General features: G+C 46.3%; 1 protein-coding gene across 1 annotated transcript; it reads right to left on the bottom strand.

Moving 5' to 3' along the window:
* Nucleotides 1–146: 146 nt before the first annotated feature.
* Nucleotides 147–13,344, bottom strand: LOC115798637 (sulfotransferase 2B1-like). The gene is made up of 6 exons (XM_030755549.1): nucleotides 13,130–13,344; nucleotides 10,202–10,413; nucleotides 1,077–1,203; nucleotides 882–976; nucleotides 621–801; nucleotides 147–452 (listed from the first exon to the last, which is right to left on the bottom strand). Exons 1-6 carry the CDS (start codon nucleotides 13,266–13,268, stop codon nucleotides 343–345), a joined length of 864 nt encoding a protein of 287 aa, XP_030611409.1. The 5' UTR covers nucleotides 13,269–13,344; the 3' UTR covers nucleotides 147–342.
* Between the last annotated feature and the right edge of the window lie 6,198 nt (nucleotides 13,345–19,542).

Below are 19,542 nucleotides of genomic sequence, written 5' to 3'. Positions count from 1 at the left end.
TATATAGCGCCAAATCACAACAAACAGTCGCCTCAAGGTGCTTTGTATTGTAGGTAAAGACCCTACAATAATACAGAGAAAACCCAACAGTCAAAACGACCCCCTATGAGCAGCACTTGGTGACAGTGGGAAGGAAAAACTCCCTTTAACAGGAAGAAACCTCCAGCAGAACCAGGCTCAGGGAGGGGGGGTCATCTGCTGTGAGGGAGGGAGAAACAGGACAAGAGACACACTGTGGAGGAGAGATTAATAACTAATGATTAAATACTATAATATGAGTGGGGTATATTGGGTTTCTGAACTTCTCTTTTGAAGCCTACAACTGTGAAACCACACGCTAATTTAATCCCACACAAATTTATATTTGACATCTTTCATTTTGTCTTTGTACACAGCATCAAAGTGCTCTGCTTCTGCTGCTGTTAACTGGTTCTTCCAATCTCCAGCAATTCCTGAAAAACACACAAAGGAATTAGATTCCACCTGAAAGAACAGGTGTACATGATGTATTCCGATCCCGATTAAAGCCGTTGTTGTTTCTTTATTGGAAATGCAGCATGTAATTTGCTACTGTGTGTACACTGAATAGGTTTTAATTCCTCATTCAGATTTAAACTCACCTTTTCTGAGAAACTTAGACTTTGTCTCATCGAACAAATTAGCTGGAATCATCGAGTAGTTAGACGATTTGTTTTTCTTCATGTTCTTGAACAAACATTGGTCTGCTATCTTCTCTATCACCTCTGCGTCCAGAGGCTTCTCCAGGAACTGAGCGATCCTGGTCACAGAGGCCTTCAGGTCCTGCACCGCAGACAAACCATTCAGCTCGTGTTCTTACACAGACTTTCAGTGTTTCAGTGGACATTTACTCTAGTTCATACCATTATCAGCTCTTCATAGGAGATGTACATGATGCACTCCTTATCTTCAGCATTCAACCAGCCCTTTACATGATCAAACCAGGATCCATATATAACTAGAAACAAAATATCATAATTATACAACATTTGATCACAGTCACTGACAGTATTACAGTCAAACACTGTGTGTTCCACGGCTGTAACAACAAGAAGAACCTCTTCCATCAAGGAACTTGCGGAAGAACTCGCTCTGTGGGCCTGGTTTCACCAGGTATGTCGCCATCTTGTGGTAGTGAAAGGAAGACGTAAACACATCTTTGGGGTTCCTCATGAGATATATGACCTGGAATGATGATGTGATATCACAAAATCATTATGTAGCTCATATGTAAAGTCCCACTACCTTTAAAGACCCCGTGCACTCAGGTCATTTTTCCTTTCTCTGGCTGCTTTACTGCCTGACATAAACAGAAGAATAACTACAGTAAAAGTAAAGAGCATTTATTATTGTCTGTGTAGATTCTCAGTCATCCAGGTCATAGTAGTCTCTGGAGCTTGAAAAAGGCGACTGGACTTCTTTTTGTTTCTTGAAGACGTTTCACCTCTCATCCGAAAGGCTTCTTCAGTTCTCAACCAAATGGTGGAGAGACCCAGGTATTTAAACCCCTGTGGGCGTAGTCCCCTGGAGGTGGTTATGACCCTCTATTGATCATGTGCGTGAACACATGTGCCCAGGTGTGAAGGGGGCGTGGGTCATATTTAATCAGTGGTTTCAGTTGAAACCAATTTAGGACTCCGCTCCATTGTTTCCTGTGGCCTATTGAGGTCACTGGAACAAAGGTGTGAATGGGGGTTGAGACGTCTGGGAAGGGAGCTCAGGACAGCACTGTAAGTGGGGGAAAGTTGGTGACGTAATCCACCTCCTCTGTTCAATGATGGTTGTTCACAGTGGACATAGATGGCTTCTTTCACTCCTCTTTCAAACCATCTGTTTTCCCTGTCCAAAATGTGAACATTGGCATCCTCAAAAGAGTGCCCTTTTTCCTTCAGATGCAGATGTACTGCTGAATCTTGTCCTGTCGAGGTGGCTCTTCTATGTTGTGCCATTCGTTTGTGAAGAGGCTGTTTGGTTTCACCAATGTAGAGGTCCGAGCACTCTTCACTGCACTGAACAGCATACACTACATCGCTGATCTTGTGTTTGGCAGGTTTGTCCTTGGGATGAACCAGTTTTTGTCTTAGGGTGTGACTTGGTTTGAAGTATACTGAGATGTCATGCTTGGAGAAAATTCTTCTGAGTTTCTCTGACAAGCCCGACACATATGGGATGACAATGTTGTTCCTCTTGTCCTTCCTATTCTCTGTAGTTTGTGTTTGGCCTTCATTCCTGTGCATCTTAGCTGATTTGATGAAGGCCCAGTTGGGGTAACCGCATGTTTACTTTCCACTTCCTCCATGTAAAGGTTGGCTACAATGGGAGACACTGGGGAGCCCATGGCACATCCATGCTTCTGTCTGTAGAATCCATCATTGTATTTAAAATATGTTGTGGTAAGGCAGAGATCTAAAAGTGCACAAATCTGATCTGGGGTGAAGCTGGTTCTGTTCAGTAAGGAATCGTCTTCCTGTAGTCGTCTTCTGACGGTCTCCACTGCCTCAGTTGTGGGTATGCAAGTGAAAAGTGAAACCACATCAAAGGACACCATGGTTTCATCTGGATCCAGTACAAGATTCTGGACCTTGTTAGTAAAATCTGTAGAGTTTTCAATGTGGTGGGGTGTGATGCCAACAAGCGGTGATAAGATGGTGGCGAGGTGTTTGGAAATGTTGTAGGTGACCGAGTTTATACTGCTGATAATGGGTCGAAGTGGGACTCCTTCTTTGTGGATCTTTGGGAGTCCATAAATGCATGGAGTGGCTTCTCCAGGGTACAGGCGGTAGTAAGTGGGGCGGTCAATGGCTTTTTCCTTTTCAAGTTGTTGCAGGCAGCAAACAACTTTTTTCTTGTAGTTGCTTGTGGGATCACGTCTCAAGACCTCATAAGTATTGTTGTCACTGAGGAGTGTAGTAATTTTGTTGTGGTAATCCGATGAATTCAGCACAACCGTGCACCTCCCCTTGTCGGCTGGCAGTATGGTGATGTTTTGATCCTTGCTTAGGGCTGTGATGGCCTTCTTCTCCTGAATGGAGGAAGTCTTGCACTGGAGAGAGTGGCTTCCTCCATGGAGACCGTCAGAAGACGACTACAGGAAGACGACTCCTTACTGAACAGAACCAGCTTCACCCCAGATCAGATTTGTGCACTTTTAGATCTCTGCCTTACCACAACATATTTTAAATACAATGATGGATTCTACAGACAGAAGCATGGATGTGCCATGGGCTCCCCAGTGTCTCCCATTGTAGCCAACCTTTACATGGAGGAAGTGGAAAGTAAAGCTCTTGGTTCTTTCAAAGGGAAGGCACCTAGCCACTGGTACAGATATGTAGATGACACCTGGGTCAAAATCAAAACCCAAGAAGTAGAAGCCTTCACTCGTCACATTAACTCAGTGGATAAATACATACGTTTTACCAGGGAGGACACCAGAGATAACAAGTTACCATTCCTGGACTGTGCGGTGCTTATCGAGGAAGATGGAAGCCTCAACATTGAAGTTTACCGGAAGCCCACACACACAGACCAGTATCTCCTCTTAGACTCCCACCACCCTCTGGAACACAAACTTGGGGTGATCAGGACCCTACAACACCGTGCGGAAAGTGTTCCCTCTAAGGCAGAAGGGAAGCATAAGGAACACACACACATTAAGAAAGCCCTCAAAACATGCGGTTACCCCAACTGGGCCTTCATCAAATCAGCTAAGATGCACAGGAATGAAGGCCAAACACAAACTACAGAGAATAGGAAGGACAAGAGGAACAACATTGTCATCCCATATGTGTCGGGCTTGTCAGAGAAACTCAGAAGAATTTTCTCCAAGCATGACATCTCAGTATACTTCAAACCAAGTCACACCCTAAGACAAAAACTGGTTCATCCCAAGGACAAACCCGCCAAACACAAGATCAGCGATGTAGTGTATGCTGTTCAGTGCAGTGAAGAGTGCTCGGACCTCTACATTGGTGAAACCAAACAGCCTCTTCACAAACGAATGGCACAACATAGAAGAGCCACCTCGACAGGACAAGATTCAGCAGTACATCTGCATCTGAAGGAAAAAGGGCACTCTTTTGAGGATGCCAATGTTCACATTTTGGACAGGGAAAACAGATGGTTTGAAAGAGGAGTGAAAGAAGCCATCTATGTCCACTGTGAACAACCATCATTGAACAGAGGAGGTGGATTACGTCACCAACTTTCCCCCGCTTACAGTGCTGTCCTGAGCTCCCTTCCCAGACGTCTCAACCCCCATTCACACCTTTGTTCCAGTGACCTCAATAGGCCACAGGAAACAATGGAGCGGAGTCCTAAGTTGGTTTCAACTGAAACCACTGATTAAATATGACCCACGCCCCCTTCACACCTGGGCACATGTGTTCACGCACATGATCAATAGAGGGTCATAACCACCTCCAGGGGACTACGCCCACAGGGGTTTAAATACCTGGGTCTCTCCACCATTTGGTTGAGAACTGAAGAAGCCTTTCGGATGAGAGGTGAAACGTCTTCAAGAAACAAAAAGAAGTCCAGTCGCCTTTTTCAAGCTCCAGAGACAGCATTTATTATTCTAATATCTAAACTCTGCTCCAAGAGTAGCTTTGTGTATGATCCATAGTTCAAAACACTCCTCATTAACGTGTCCAGCTTTCTTCTAATTGGCTGCTCCTCACAAACAGAATGTTTGAATATCAATATCCACATTTCCACTTTGTGTGATCATATTTAATTCAATTCAATTTTATTTATATAGCGCTAAATTGCAACAAACAGTCACCTCTGGGTGCATTATGGTAAAGACCCTACAATAATTACAGAGAAAACCTAACAGTCAAAACGACCCCCTATGAGCAGCACTTGGTGACAGTGGGCAGGAAAAACTCCCTTTAAACAGGAAGAAACCTCCAGCAGAACCAGGCTCAGGGAGGGGGGGTCATCTGCTGAGGGGGGGAGAGACAGGACAAGGGACACACTGTGGAAGAGAGATTAATTATAACTAATGATTAAATGCAGAGTGGGTTATAAACAGAGTGAAAAGAGATGAAAGAAAAGAAATGCTCAGTGCATTATGGGAACTGTCATGGCCGGGGAGGAAACGGGCAAGGAAGGGCAAAAACGCAGGACTCCAGAGGTAACTTAAAAGTGGAAACTGAGGGCTTAAATACACACTGGGTAATCAGGGCAAGAGGAAACAGCAGGGAACAACAGGTGAGGCAAATGAAACTAATTACACAGGGGAAGCAAAGCTGAACACAAAGCACAGGAAAACCAGACTGTCAAAATAAACAGGAAGTGACAAACCAAGGAACATACTGACTAAACACGGGGAACAGGCACAGACTCAGGACAGAGACGCAGACATATCACAACACTAGGGAACACAAGACAAACATACTGGGAGGAGAAGCTCAGGAAATAAACTAACACAAAACGCTGGGCAAACGGCCCAGGACGTGACAGTACCCCCCCCTCAAAGGCCGGCTCCCGACGGCCAAAACCAGAAATAAAACCAGAGCAAAACACGGGGATGAGAAAACAAAAAACAACCGGACGAAACAAAAAGCGACGGCACAAGGCCGGAGAGCTCCAATGTCCAAAACAGGGGGTCAAAACAAGGAACAGTTCAGGAGCTATGACAAAACAAAAACAGCAGCCGGCAAGGGGAAAACAGTCGAAACAAAACCCAGGCGAAGAGGCAAAACAGTTCAGGAGGTCTGCTGGGAAATCCAAGGCGGAAAACAGACAGTTCAGGGGAGTCCATGTGAAAACCAAAACAAAAATACACACAGTTCAAGGAGGTCGACCGCGCTCCCAGCGGCGGCGACGACGAGACAGGACTGGAGGCCGACCGCGCTCCCAGCGGCGGCGGCGGCGACGAGGAGCAGGCACTGGAGGCCGACCGCGCTCCCAGCGGCGGCGGCGACGAGGAGGAGTCACTGGAGGCCGACCGCGCTCCCAGCGGCGGCGGCGACGAGGAGGAGTCACTGGAGGCCGACCGCGCTCCCAGCGGCGCCGGCGACGAGGAGGAGTCACTGGAGGCCGACCGCGCTCCCAGCGGCGGCGGCGACGAGGAGGGGTCACTGGAGGCCGACCGCGGGGCATGCGGCGGCGGCGACGGGGAGCAGACACTGGAGGCCGACCGCGGGGCATGCGGCGGCGGAGACGGGCGACCCCGGGCTCTGGTGGGGAACCCTCGGGCGACGTGGAGCGCTCGGACTGAGCAGAGACCCCCACCGGCTCGGACTGAGCGGGGCCCTCTGGCGCGGAGCGCTCGGACTGAGCGGGACCCCCTGGCTCGGACTGAGCGGAGACCCCCATCGGCTCGGACTGAGCGGGACCCTCTGGCGCGGAGCGCTCGGACTGAGCGGGACCCCCTGGCGCGGAGCGCTCGGACTGAGCGGGACCCCCTGGCGCGGAGCGCTCGGACTGAGCGGGACCCCCTGGCTCGGGGCGCTCGGAGTGAGCGGGACCCCCTGGCGCGGGGCGCTCGGAGTGAGCGGGACCCCCGGGCGCGGAGCGCTCGGACTGAGCGGGACCCCCTGGCGCGGGGCGCTCGGACTGAGCGGGACCCCCTGGCTCGGGGCGCTCGGACTGAGCGGGACCCCCTGGCTCGGACTGAGCGGAGACCCCCACCGGCTCGGACTGAGCGGGACCCCCTGGCTCGGGGCGCTCGGACTGAGCGGAGACCCCCACCGGCTCGGACTGAGCGGAGACCCCCACCGGCTCGGACTGAGCGGGACCCCCTGGCGCGGGGCGCTCGGACTGAGCGGAGACCCCCACCGGCTCGGACTGAGCGGGACCCTCTGGCGCGGGGCGCTCGGACTGAGCGGAGACCCCCACCGGCTCGGACTGAGCGGGGCCCATGGGCTGAACGGGGCCTACATAGTGAGGCACCGGATGCGTAGGCTGGGACCGCGGAACAGGACACACTGCTGCTTTATTGAGCAGCAGGGGCTGCTCGGGGAATAGCCGAGGTGCAGGGGGGTGCGTGGAAGCAGGCCGGGAGACGACTGGCTGCGTGGAAGCAGGCCGGGAGACGACTGGCTGCGTGGAAGCAGGCCGGGAGACGACTGGCTGCGTGGAAGCAGGCCGGGAGACGACTGGCTGCGTGGAAGCAGGCCGGGAGACGACTGGCTGCGTGGAAGCAGGCCGGGAGACGACTGGCTGCGTGGAAGCAGGCCGGGAGACGACTGGCTGCGTGGAAGCAGGCCGGGAGACGACTGGCTGCGTGGAAGCAGGCCAGGAACTAGCTGACACTGGGGACCGAGGAAGAGCTACTGGAACTGACTGAGAGTGGAGTGGACAGGGAGCCACAGGAGCTGGGGCTGACTGAGTGCTAGGGGGAGCGACAGGAGCTGGGGCTGACTGAGTGCTAGGGGGAGCGACAGGGGCTGGGGCAGACTGAGTGCGAGGGAGAGCGACAGGGGCTGGAGCAGACTGAGTGCGAGGGAGAGCGACAGGGGCTGGAGCTGACTGAGTGCGAGGGAGAGCGACAGGGGCTGGAGCAGACTGAGTGCGAGGGAGAGCGACAGGGGCTGGAGCAGACTGAGTGCGAGGGAGAGCTACAGGGGCTGGAGCAGACTGAGTGCGAGGGAGAGCTACAGGGGCTGGAGCAGACTGAGTGCGAGGGAGAGCTACAGGCGCTGGAGCAGACTGAGTGCGAGGGAGAGCTACAGGGGCTGGAGCAGACTGAGTGCGAGGGAGAGCTACAGGGGCTGGAGCAGACTGAGTGCGAGACAGCGCTGCTGGCTGCGTGGGAGCAGCCTGAGGGCTAGGGAGATCTGGCTGCGTGGAAACAGAGAGGTGAGAGCTAGCTGACACTGGGGCCTGAGAGGGAGCTGACTGAGAGGGCACTAAAACAGCTGACACTGGGGACCGAGGGAGAGCGACTGGAGCTAGAGCTGACTGAAGGCGAGAGAGAGCGACTGGAGCTAGAGCTGACTGAAGGCGAGCGAGAGCGACTGGAGCTAGAGCTGACTGAAGGCGAGAGAGAGCGACTGGAGCAAGAGCTGACTGAAGGCGAGAGAGAGCGACTGGAGCTAGAGCTGACTGAAGGCGAGGGAGAGCGACTGAGGCTGACTGAGACCCTGCTGCTGCAGCTAACACAGAAGACCGATGCGAAGGCTTGGACCTGGCTGCCCCCACCCGCGGAACAGGTACGGGTGCAGAGGTCAGCCCGTCCGTGGCTGCCCCCACCCGCGGAACAGGTACGGGTGCAGAGGTCAGCCCGTCCGTGGCTGCCCCCACCCGCGGAACAGGTACGGGTGCAGGGGAAGCTGGAGCTAAGGGAGCTGGAGCAGGGTGAGCAGAGGGAGCTGGAGCTAACTGAGGGGTCTGGGACTGCGACTGAGGGGGAGCTGGAGCTACAGCTGACTGGGAACACGGCGACGGAGGGGGAGCTGGAGCTACAGCTGACTGGGAACACTGCGACTGAGGGGGAGCTGGAGCTACAGCTGACTGGGAACACTGCGACTGAGGGGGAGCTGGAGCTACAGCTGACTGGGAACACTGGGAAGAAGCTAAGGGAACTGACAGGAGTGGCTGAGAGGCTGCAGCAGTGGTCTGTGGTGCTGGCTGTAGGTGAAGGGTGGTGATTACAAAGTCTTTCACTAACCCGTGCAAGGAGTCCAACAGCCAAGGGAAACTGGCAATCAGGTCTTGAAGCCTGGTGGTGATGGCTTCCTGTTCCTCCTTACACGGGTCAGATAACAAGTCCAAGCATAATCGGTCCACTCTTCGGATCAGAATTTTCCTGCTCTCCTCTGAGAGGGAGGAAGCAGCAGAGTACATGACGGGCTGAAGTTGCTCTTTCTGCTGCTGAGAGCCAAACTTCCACCCCACGGAAGCAGGCTGAAGACTCGCCTGTGCAGACGGCTGGGATAGCCGTGGCGTTATACCACGCGGCGCCGGAAAAAACTCCTCCCGCAGCTGCCGGAAAACCCTCCTCCTCCCTTGCTGCTCCGTCTGTGAGAGGGAAGAGGGGCGAGCGAACGGAGAGGCAGGTGAGGGAGCGGCCGGCGCCAAAAACAGTCCGCCCACGCGGCAGACCTGCGGTTTAGGCGGGGGCGGTGAGCGGCGTCGCCGGGGACCATTCAAAAAAGCTGGTCCCCCCAGCGCCAGGCGAGTGCCGTTGTAGCGGCCGGAGCTTGCAGGGTCTTTACTATGGTCGCGTCGTTCTGTCATGGCCGGGGAGGAAACGGGCAAGGAAGGGCAAAAACGCAGGACTCCAGAGGTAACTTAAAAGGGCGTTTATTCCACCGGGGAAACACAAAAATACAAAAACCTTGGAAGGGAGGCACAGGGAGACGAAGGGCAGGCGCAGGGAACACAGGAACACACGGACACACAACGTCAACGACGCGACAAGGAACACATGGAAACTGAGGGCTTAAATACACACTGGGTAATCAGGGCAAGAGGAAACAGCAGGGAACAACAGGTGAGGCAAATGAAACTAATTACACAGGGGAAGCAAAGCTGAACACAAAGCACAGGAAAACCAGACTGTCAAAATAAACAGGAAGTGACAAACCAAGGAACATACTGACTAAACACGGGGAACAGGCACAGACTCAGGACAGAGACGCAGACATATCACAACACTAGGGAACACAAGACAAACATACTGGGAGGAGAAGCTCAGGAAATAAACTAAATACAAAACGCTGGGCAAACGGCCCAGGACGTGACAGGAACCCCCCAGCAGCCTATAGCAGCATAACTAAGGGAGGGTTCAGAGTCACCTGATCCAGCCCTAACTATAAGCTTGATCATAAAGGAAAGTTTTAAGCCTAATCTTAAAAACAGAGAGGGTGTCTGTCTCCTGAATCCAAACTGGGAGCTGGTTCCACAGAAGAGGGGCCTGAAAGCTGAAGGCTCTGCCTCCTATTCTACTCTTAAGTATCCTAGGAACCACAAGTAAGCCAGCAGTCTGAGAGCGAAGTGCTCTGTTGGGGTGATATGGGACTATGAGGTCTTTGAGATAAGATGGGGCCTGATTATTCAAGACCTTGTAGGTGAGGAGAAGGATTTTAAATTCTATTCTAGATTTAACAGGGAGCCAATGAAATTAGGAATATTAGGGGTTCATTTAGGGATATCCACTTTCACAGACATCATGCAGAACCAAGCATAGTCTAAATCTTGAGCTAATGCATAACAACCTAGGCAGCAGACACACCTTTGGTTTAACTTCAAAGAAGGATGATGGCATCATGTTGTACTGGAAGTGTGTTGCAAACATCCGTGGAGATGGCCTTTTGAAATGGAAAGTGCTGGAGGGCTTTTGCGCTTCCAGACATGGAATACGTTTCCAGGTAGGAAGGGTTTCAACTGAGGCTGGATCTCCTCCACTCACGATCAAAGGAACAATCTCCTGCATCCAACTCGTACCTACGTAAAAGTAATGGGATCTTTTTTTTTTCTTTGTGAAATTTAAAGCCCATCAGTCAAATCACCAAAAAAGAAAGTGGTTCATACATTGCTATTACACATTTTGAGCTGCAGGCTGTATAGAATTCCAGTCCAATTGTGTTTCAGAAGCTGATATCTGTTTTCCACTTTTTTCGAACTTGGCATTAGGGCAGCGCGGTGGTGTGGTGGTTAGCACCATCGGCCCACAGCAAGACAGTGCTGGGTGTGAGTCACTGGCTGGCTATGGCCCATGCCTGTCAAGTCTCCCGTTTTGGCCGGGAAACTCCCGTATTTTACCCCTCTGTCCCGCCGTCCTCCCGTATTTTTATTTTCCTGTAAATTTCCCGTATTTTAATATAATAATTTTTAAAAAAGTATGCCTGTGCCGCTCCAAATCAAACTCTGTCACTAGCCTTGCCTGGAAAAACAACTGGACCTCGGTTGTGCTCAGTGTTGCCAACTTAGCGGCTTTTTTTTTTTTCCTTTTCTTTCCAAAAAGTGACTAGCGAGCACGTTCTCGTTGTGTTTTGTGTACATAAAGCCTTCTTACTGCGTCTCTTCATACACTTGGCATTACCCAGACTTCCCTCACTACGACTGCACCCTCAAACCCACGAACCTTCACTTAAACACTGAACCTGCCTACCCACTCCCTCCACTCCCATCCCAGTCCCTCGATTCGGCTTTCATCAACCTTTGAGACAATGGACAGCGAGTTTTCTTACACAAATTGGCACCAGTGGCCCAGATAAAAGAGGAGGGTTGAAAGTAGCTAGCAGTTGCACCCTAAAGTGTTTTTGTTAAAACTGATCTCTGTAATGTGAGTCTAGGCAAAGCATTAAAAGTTATTAAGTTATTTCATAAAGTTCATTTGTTGTTCTAAGCATATTTAGGGTGTTTTTTTCTACACTTGTCTCTCCAAAGATAATAACATCTCTCCTACAGCCTCGATTGCAACTACATGCAAATAACCAATTATGCAAATTGGGTGATGACATCACTGAAATTTTAAGCGGCGGATAATTTCCCACATTTTTAAATACAAAGCTTGAGGTATGCTATGGCCTTTAGTGTGAAGTTGAGGCTCAATGGTTGTCTGTCTCTGTCTGTGTTAACCCTGCAATAGGTCAAGACCTGCGCTCTAACCTGTTTCCATCAATCAATTCTATTGATCAGTGGTTTAAGCTAGCCAAACGAAAAGTGGACTTTGTAACCAGGTGAGAGGTAAAGGACCTCTGAGGTAAACCCGTGTCTCTGTTTTCCCTGCCTGCGATGTGTGGTTTCAATCTTTTCTGGAGGAAATACCTCCTGAATTTAGTGACAGGCCTTATCACACAGGATCTGTCAGTTCATGGAAAATAAGAAAGAAATGGAATAAGACAGAAACTAGAAAGCTTGTTGTTTCTTGTTTCTGGGATTTATGCTGATATCACATCATGTTTTTCATCTGAAATATTTGCAAACTTTCATCAACTTGAAATATTCTCATTTTCCCTGATGTTATTTTTGAAGAAAAATATAATATTTTATTTTATTTAATGTGTTGAGGAAAACATTGCTATATTACATTCAAATTCATATTGTGGATTAAAATATTTTCAGTTTCAACATTAATCCTCTTTTTAGGCTCTATTGGGGTGATATGGGACTATGAGGTCTTTGAGATAAGATGGGGCCTGATTATTCAAGACCTTGTATGTGAGGAGAAGGATTTTAAATTCTATTCTAGATTTAACAGGGAGCCAATGAAGAGAAGCCAATAGAAATCTGCTCTCTCTTTCTAGTCCCTGTCAGTACTCTAGCTGCAGCATTTTGGATCAGCTGAAGGCTTTTCAGGGAGCTTTTAGGACAGCCTGATAATAATGAATTACAATAGTCCAGCCTAGAAGTAATAAATGCATGAATGAGCTTTTCAGCATCACTCTGAGAAAGGATGTTTCTAATTTTAGAAATATTGCACAAATGCAAAAAAGCGGTCCTACATATTTGTTTAATATGTGCATTGAAGGACATATCCTGGTCAAAAATGACTCCAAGATTTCTCACAGTGTTACTGGAGGCCAAAGTAATGCCATCCAGAGTAAGTATCTGGTTAGACACCATGTTTCTAAGATTTGTGGGGCCGAGTACAAGAACTTCAGTTTGATCTGAATTTAAAAGCAGGAAATTTGAGGTCATCCAGTCCTTAATGTCTTTAAGACATTCCTGCAGTTTAACTAATTGATGTGTGTCATCTGGTTTGATGGATAGATAAAGCTCAGTATCATCTGCATAACAATGAAAATTTATGCAATGCTTTCTAATAATGACTGTCAGAGGCTGTAAGAAGATCATTTGTAACCTTCACTAATGCTGTTTCTGTACTGTGATGAATTCTGAAACCTGACTGAAACTCTTCAAATAAACCGTTCCTCTGCAGATGATCAGTTAGCTGTTTTACAACTACTCTTTCAAGAATCTTTGAGAGAAAAGGAAGGTTGGAGATTGGCCTATAATTAGCTAAGACAGCTGGGTCACTGATGGCTTTTTAAGTAGCGGTTTAGCAGTTGGATGAAAATGACAGCTGCATGGATTCATCAATTAAGATATTTTCTCTCTGTTCATGTTTGTTGTAAAGTTGTGACAATGATCATGAGGAAAACACAACGTGATTAACACAGCTGTTTACTTAAAAAATGGAAATTTAACCACTCACCTGACTTAGGATATGTGACTATGAGAATGTCATCTTTGCAAAAAGCAAACTCCTCATAGTACTTCAGGCACTCAGGAGGATGCAAACTGGAAGGCAAATAGACCCCCTTGTACAGCTTGTATATCTCTGCTTCAGTCATAGCTCAAAACAAATGTGTTCTCTTCAGCTGGACTGCGATGGTCTTTAGTAAACACCTCACTGCTGGACCTGCTGGACTTCACTGCAATTTATAATCTCTCTCTCTTGTTTGTCATGGAGGAACAGGTCATCTGAACATTAGACAGGAATGCACCTGCTGACATCAGATGTAATTGGAAAGGGATAGAGATCTTAAAATCACTTAAAAAAAAACAAAGGATGCGTTAAAGAAGACTAAAGAAGGGCAGTCCATTAGAATAATAACAAAAAGGTATTTTTGTAAGTATTCTGGAAACCACAAAGACTAAGGGGGAGGACAAGAGTACTAATACACATTGGGTAATCAGGAAAGTGAAGACACTTTTCAAAATAAAACATTAAACAAGAGAACCCAACCTCCTACAGCACCACACACAACTTACTTTCATACAGAGGATAAAGTTTACTTACTGGACAAGAAGTCAATTTGCAATGAATTCAAATGAGAGGTGGAAAAATCATTTTGGCTCTTCCGCTTAGACCAATGGTTTTAACCTTTTGTTTGGCTAAATGCAGGGCTGTAAAGAGACACACAGCTTGTCTATTAAACGTCGGAGGTATCACTTATTTGTTTCTTTTGGTTCTTATTATTTTTATTGATATTTATTTTGATTAGATTCGATTAGATTAGAGTTTCAAACTGAATAGGCATATTTTAATAGCTTTTTTTTTTTAACTTGAGGTTGATATTAAAAAGTGGATAATTTGTTCATTACATTATCTGTAAGGATTCTTTCATGTCAGAAAGTTGTTTAATTAAAGAACCAGTTCTGTTGCCAGTCAGCCTACATAAATGCATTTTTGACCATTATTAAATGTTTTCGACCAATAAAACATATCAAACTTTGCACTTCTGCTAGTATATGAAGGAGTGTGAGGGCCACATTGAGAAAAAAAATCATTTTGAGCATTTTGTGCATTTTGAGAATAAAGTCAAAATTGTCGAAGTCATCATTTCAAGTCAAATAATGGCCACATCTGCTACAAAGTGCCTTGGGTAGTGAAGGAATTTAAAATAATACCAAGAAGAATGTGTGTGCTGTTGCTGCTTAAGCCTTTAGGTTTCTGCGTGTTCGTTTCATCGAACAGGAATGACAAAACAAACAAACAGATTAAGGAGTCCTAATATTAAATTTAATAAAGCCATTCCCAAACAGTTTATAGATTAATCCGGGTCAGAACTGCATACCATACTCGTGTGAGATGGCATGAAGTACTGGCACTTTCTAATTCAAGTTACAGTTGTCATATAGTCAGAGCATATCAGTCTTGATTACATCATTTACAAAACAGAATGTGGAAAACAGATAATTTCAACAACAGGGTGACCTCGAAGTCTCCATTTCTATCATTGTGTAGTCTTCATCAGTGTGATTCATTGTACAGTCAGAACACAAAGTTCATGATGACACAGAACATTGTAAGCTTCTGTATTTTTAATCAGTTAAGTTATTTTCCAGACAAATTTCTCAGGGAAGTAAACGTACGTAAGTAAATGTATGTAGCATTTATCATATTCCAACAGTAGAAACAACTTGATCAGCTGTGGTTCTACATGTCCCCTCTGTACTGTACGAAGGTGCAGCCATCCTTCCATCTAACCGTTGCCAGTTTGTGTGGTTTTTCCTTCTGAGCAGATGCAGCTTTCTGCACTCTCTCTTTAATATCCTCATACTTATCACTACATCGTGTTTATGTCCTAAAAGAGAAATAATTTCCTTGTTACTAATACCGATTCTAAAGTATAGTTTTACTAACTCATAATACAAGACATCCTGGAGGGTATATAAGACGTGTCATGGTAGTTGTTTGACTTGAAGTGACTTTAATCTGCACATTTTGACTTTTTTCTCAAAATTTTGAATTTATTCTCAAAATGCACAATTTTTTTTTCTCAATGTGGCCCTAATACTCCTTTGTAGTAGTACCAGTGCGGCCAGCTGATAAAGTAAGCCCTACAGCCTGGAATGACATTATGCTTCATAAAAGACTCAAGCCATTTTGGTTGGTGGTTTGTCCACGTCTTATGATTATAAAACATACAGTGGCTTGCAAAAGTATTCATACCCCTTGAACTTGTCCATATTTTGTCACATTACATTGTCACAATATACATGATTCAAAACATTTTTTACAAATAAAAAACTGAAAAGTGTGGTGTGCAAAAGTATTCAGCCTCCTTTTCTCTATGTTTGTGGTTGTAATGTGACAAAATATGGAAAAGTTCAAGGGGTATGAATACTTTTGCAAGCGACTGTATATATGTAAATTATACATGCAATAATATAGGTATACACAACACTGTTTTTCCAAGAAACATTTGAAAAAGAAAAAAGTAAAAGATCAAATAGCAGCTTTTATGCTTTGCTCCGAGTATTTACGGATCTGTCAGGTTTCCGATATGCACCCCCCCCCCCAGTAGTAAACTCCTTCCTATGCCCTTGAGTTGCACATAATCCCTCCCACTTAATAAGGGGGAGGCTGGAAATTACTTCCTTCCTGCACTATTCTGCACATTTTAGTTTATTTTATTCAAACTTACTGTGTATTTTACTATTGTCTTTTTAAACGGTAGCTGCAATGGAAATTTCGCTGAAGGTTCAGTGACAATAAAGCAATCTGAAATCTGAATCTGAAGATGACTCACACTGAACTTAAAGCAAAGGAACACTGGAGAGGCCATAAGGAAATCAAAACAGGAATTTTTGTCGCCAATTTTGATATGTAGTGTAACTGACCTGATATTTTCTTTATGGTAAATTGATTAATGAGTGTTTGTTATTCTGCTGCAGCAGTAACGCCGCTAATGCTTTTATTTTGAAAGGCTAAGAACGACAAGGCCGTAAATCGATTGTCGAGAACTGCAGCAGTAGCGCGAAGTCCAGTGTACAGAGAGAAGATTAAGATTAAGATTAAGATTAAGATAGTGTTTATTTGTCTTTTTTTTTTTTTTTTTTTTTTTTTTTTTAATAAGGTGCACTCCACGGTAAAGGACGGAGAAAAGAATTGTTAAGGCATAATTTTAAGCTCTAAAGGGTTGCTCAGCACCTGGTTGATGAGGGAACAAGGTTGGTATTTGCATTTTGTTGTGTCAATGCATATATAGTTATAGTTCACGAAGCATACAGATTGCTATTAAGTGTTGCAATTACGTTCGCATCCACTAGAGGGTGCTCATGTAAATTAGTCATGCTAAGGTTCACAAGCTTCGGTGTTGTGTTGTGTAAAGTCATAGAATGTTGGAACATGGCATATCTCGTTTTAGTTTCATGGTGCAGGAAATAATAGAAAACAATGTTAAAAGGTTGTAATTTAAAGCAAAGGAAAAGGTTAAAGGCAACATACTGTTTGAGTTATTAATGTATATTTATTCTGTATATTTTGTAGCTCTTACGGTGTGTTCACGTGCAAGGCATTTCAAATAAAAGGATCGTGAACCATCAGTTAAAGAGACCATCTTTGCAACCGGGACGCTACAGTAAGAGCTTGACCCAAGCTGAGTGAGAGTTCGACTCAAGCTGAGAAGAGCTCAACCCGCGCTCAGCACCGAGGTCCCAGCGAAAGCTGTTACAAGGTTCCAGCTCCACGGCTTCAATCAACGTCTTCTGGGATCTGATGGTCAACTGTATTGCCCTATCTTCAGCATGGAAATATCTGAAAAGGAAACAGAGTCCACAGAGGACCTCCAGGTGAACAAGGAAGAGGAGCCTCCATGCTCCGTTCGTCAAAGGAGGCCTACAGAAAAAATGCAAGTATATCAGGAGGAGGAGGCCCATAAAAGGGGAAAACGACTTCTGAAAGTCTATGATCAATGGAAAAAACAAATACGTACAACACGAGAGCAGTTAAAAGGAGACATAACAAACAGTGAAATTGCCTCACTCATGGACATCTTAGAGAAAGAAAGAGACAATGTCATAAAGCTGTATGCAGAAATTAGGGAAAGCATTACTCCCTCTAGTGACACAAGGCGACTTATAGATGCATGCGAAGCAGTCACAAAAGACATTATCAAGGTTGCACACGAAAGACTCTCAGGCATAGATGACTATGACAGCGGCAAAGTGAAGACACGCCTACGCGAGCTTCTTGAACCAGACTATGCTCAATCCATTTACAGTTCATTGGTCACTCACTCAAGTAAACCCTCATCTGCCAGTAAGTCAAACTCTCCAAGGTCAGTAGTAGCCGTAAAGAGAGCAGAGGCTGCCGCTGAATTAGCAGCCAAGGAAGCAGAGTATGAGGTGTTATTAGAAGAAGAAAAACAAAAGGAAAAGATTCAACTTTTAGAGGAAAGGCAGAGAAAGGAGCCTGAATCTCAGAAACGTGAGTTAGAGAGACTAAAGTCTGAAAGGGAGCTAAAGGCTGCACGAGCTAGACTGATAACTTATGATCAGGAGATAAAGAGTGAGAGCAGTGTTCATGTTGACTGTAGCAGACCAGCTCAGAAGGCCCCCACAGTTTCTGCTCCCATTCAAGTCACTAACAGTAACATTGTATCCGACTCACCTCCACAAGCAAACATCCTTTGCTTAGCCCAAGCATTACAGGACAGTGTCGCCATGAACAGACTGCCAATGCCAGAGCCCTCCACGTTCACAGGTGACCCAATACAGTTCATCGAGTGGAAAGCTTCATTTATTTCACTCGTTGATAAAAAGAACATCTCACCCGCAGACAAGCTGCACTACTTAAAGAAATATATAGGAGGTTCAGCTCGACAAATGCTTGATGGCATCTTCTACAGAAACGACAGTGACGCATACAAGGATGCTTGGGAACGCCTCAACCAAAGGTATGGACATCCATTAGTTGTACAGAAGACGTTCAGAGAAAGGCTCGCAAAATGGCCAAAGATACAAACGAATGACTCTACAGGGTTTAGAGCATTTGCTGATTTCATTCAAACATGTCATGAAGCTATGCCCCACATAGAAGGTTTAAACATTCTCAATGATTGTGAGGAGAACCAAAAGCTTGTTCAGAAGTTACCAAACTGGGCAGCAGCTAGGTGGAATCGTCAAGCCACTCAGAGCATGAAAGAAAGTGGAAGGTTTCCAAGTTTAAGGGACTTTGCTGAGTTCATGTCTTCTGAAGCAGAGATCTTATGCAATCCAATCACATCATTTCAGGCTCTCCACTCTACAGACTTCACCAAAACCACCGGTAAAAGTTACCAGAAAGAAAAAGGGCTCACCTCCAGTGTTCTACACACACAGGTGGTAACAGAGACAGAAAACACAAAACAAAGGTCAAACATTAAATTACCATGCATGCTCTGTCAAGACAACGGACACAAACTTCACAACTGCCCCCTGTTCAAAGGCAAATCACTTGTGGAACGAAGGAAATATGTAAAAGAGAAAAGGCTTTGTTACGGCTGTCTCAAGCCCGGACACAGTGCAAAGGACTGTCGTTACAGACTTGAATGTGAAATGTGTAAGAAAAAACACCCTACCTGTCTGCATGACTTCAACTACGACAATGCTAAATCAGCCACAAACCCAATTCAGACCAACACAGAACAGGCTGCAACTACCCTGTCACTCAATGTAGAAACCAATGAACAATGTGTAAGCACTTCCATGATCATACCAGTATGGGTTTCTTCAGAGCAACAACCAGGTAAAGAAAGGCTTGTTTATGCACTCTTAGACACCCAAAGCGACACGGTGTTCATTGACCAAGATGTGTCTAATGATCTCCAGGCTAAGTCCACCCCAATAAGGTTAAGGCTCACTACAATGCTTGGTAAAGAGGCTGTTGTGCCAAGTGAACGTGTCTTAGGTCTTAAGGTGAGAGGCTACAACTCCTCAGAAATGATTGAACTCCCTCCTGCTTACACTAAAGACTGTATACCAGTTAATCGCTCCCACATTCCTTCCTGTGAAACGGCAAGACAGTGGAATCATCTTAAGGTAATAGTGAACGAGATTCCTTCACAACTAGAATGTGAAGTTGGGCTTTTAATTGGCTACAATTGCTCCAAGGCATTAGCTCCAAGGCAGGTAATCTTAGGAGGAGAGAACGAACCCTATGCAGTCCGAACAGCACTGGGCTGGAGTATTGTAGGACCCACATCATCCCACAGTGACTCTTTTACCATGTCTGCTGTGTGTCACAGAGTCACAGTCAAAGAGCTTCCTTTAATGACCCCAGCTGATGCACTCAAGGTTCTCGAGTCTGACTTTAAGGATGATAACAAGGATAACAGATCAGTGTCTCAGGATGACATT

This window comes from Archocentrus centrarchus, chromosome 19 (genome assembly GCF_007364275.1).
Source record: "Archocentrus centrarchus isolate MPI-CPG fArcCen1 chromosome 19, fArcCen1, whole genome shotgun sequence".
In the NCBI taxonomy this organism is placed as follows: Eukaryota; Metazoa; Chordata; class Actinopteri; order Cichliformes; family Cichlidae; genus Archocentrus; species Archocentrus centrarchus.
Note: the sequence above shows the minus strand (reverse complement) of the source record. Positions and strands in the feature narration are given on the sequence as shown.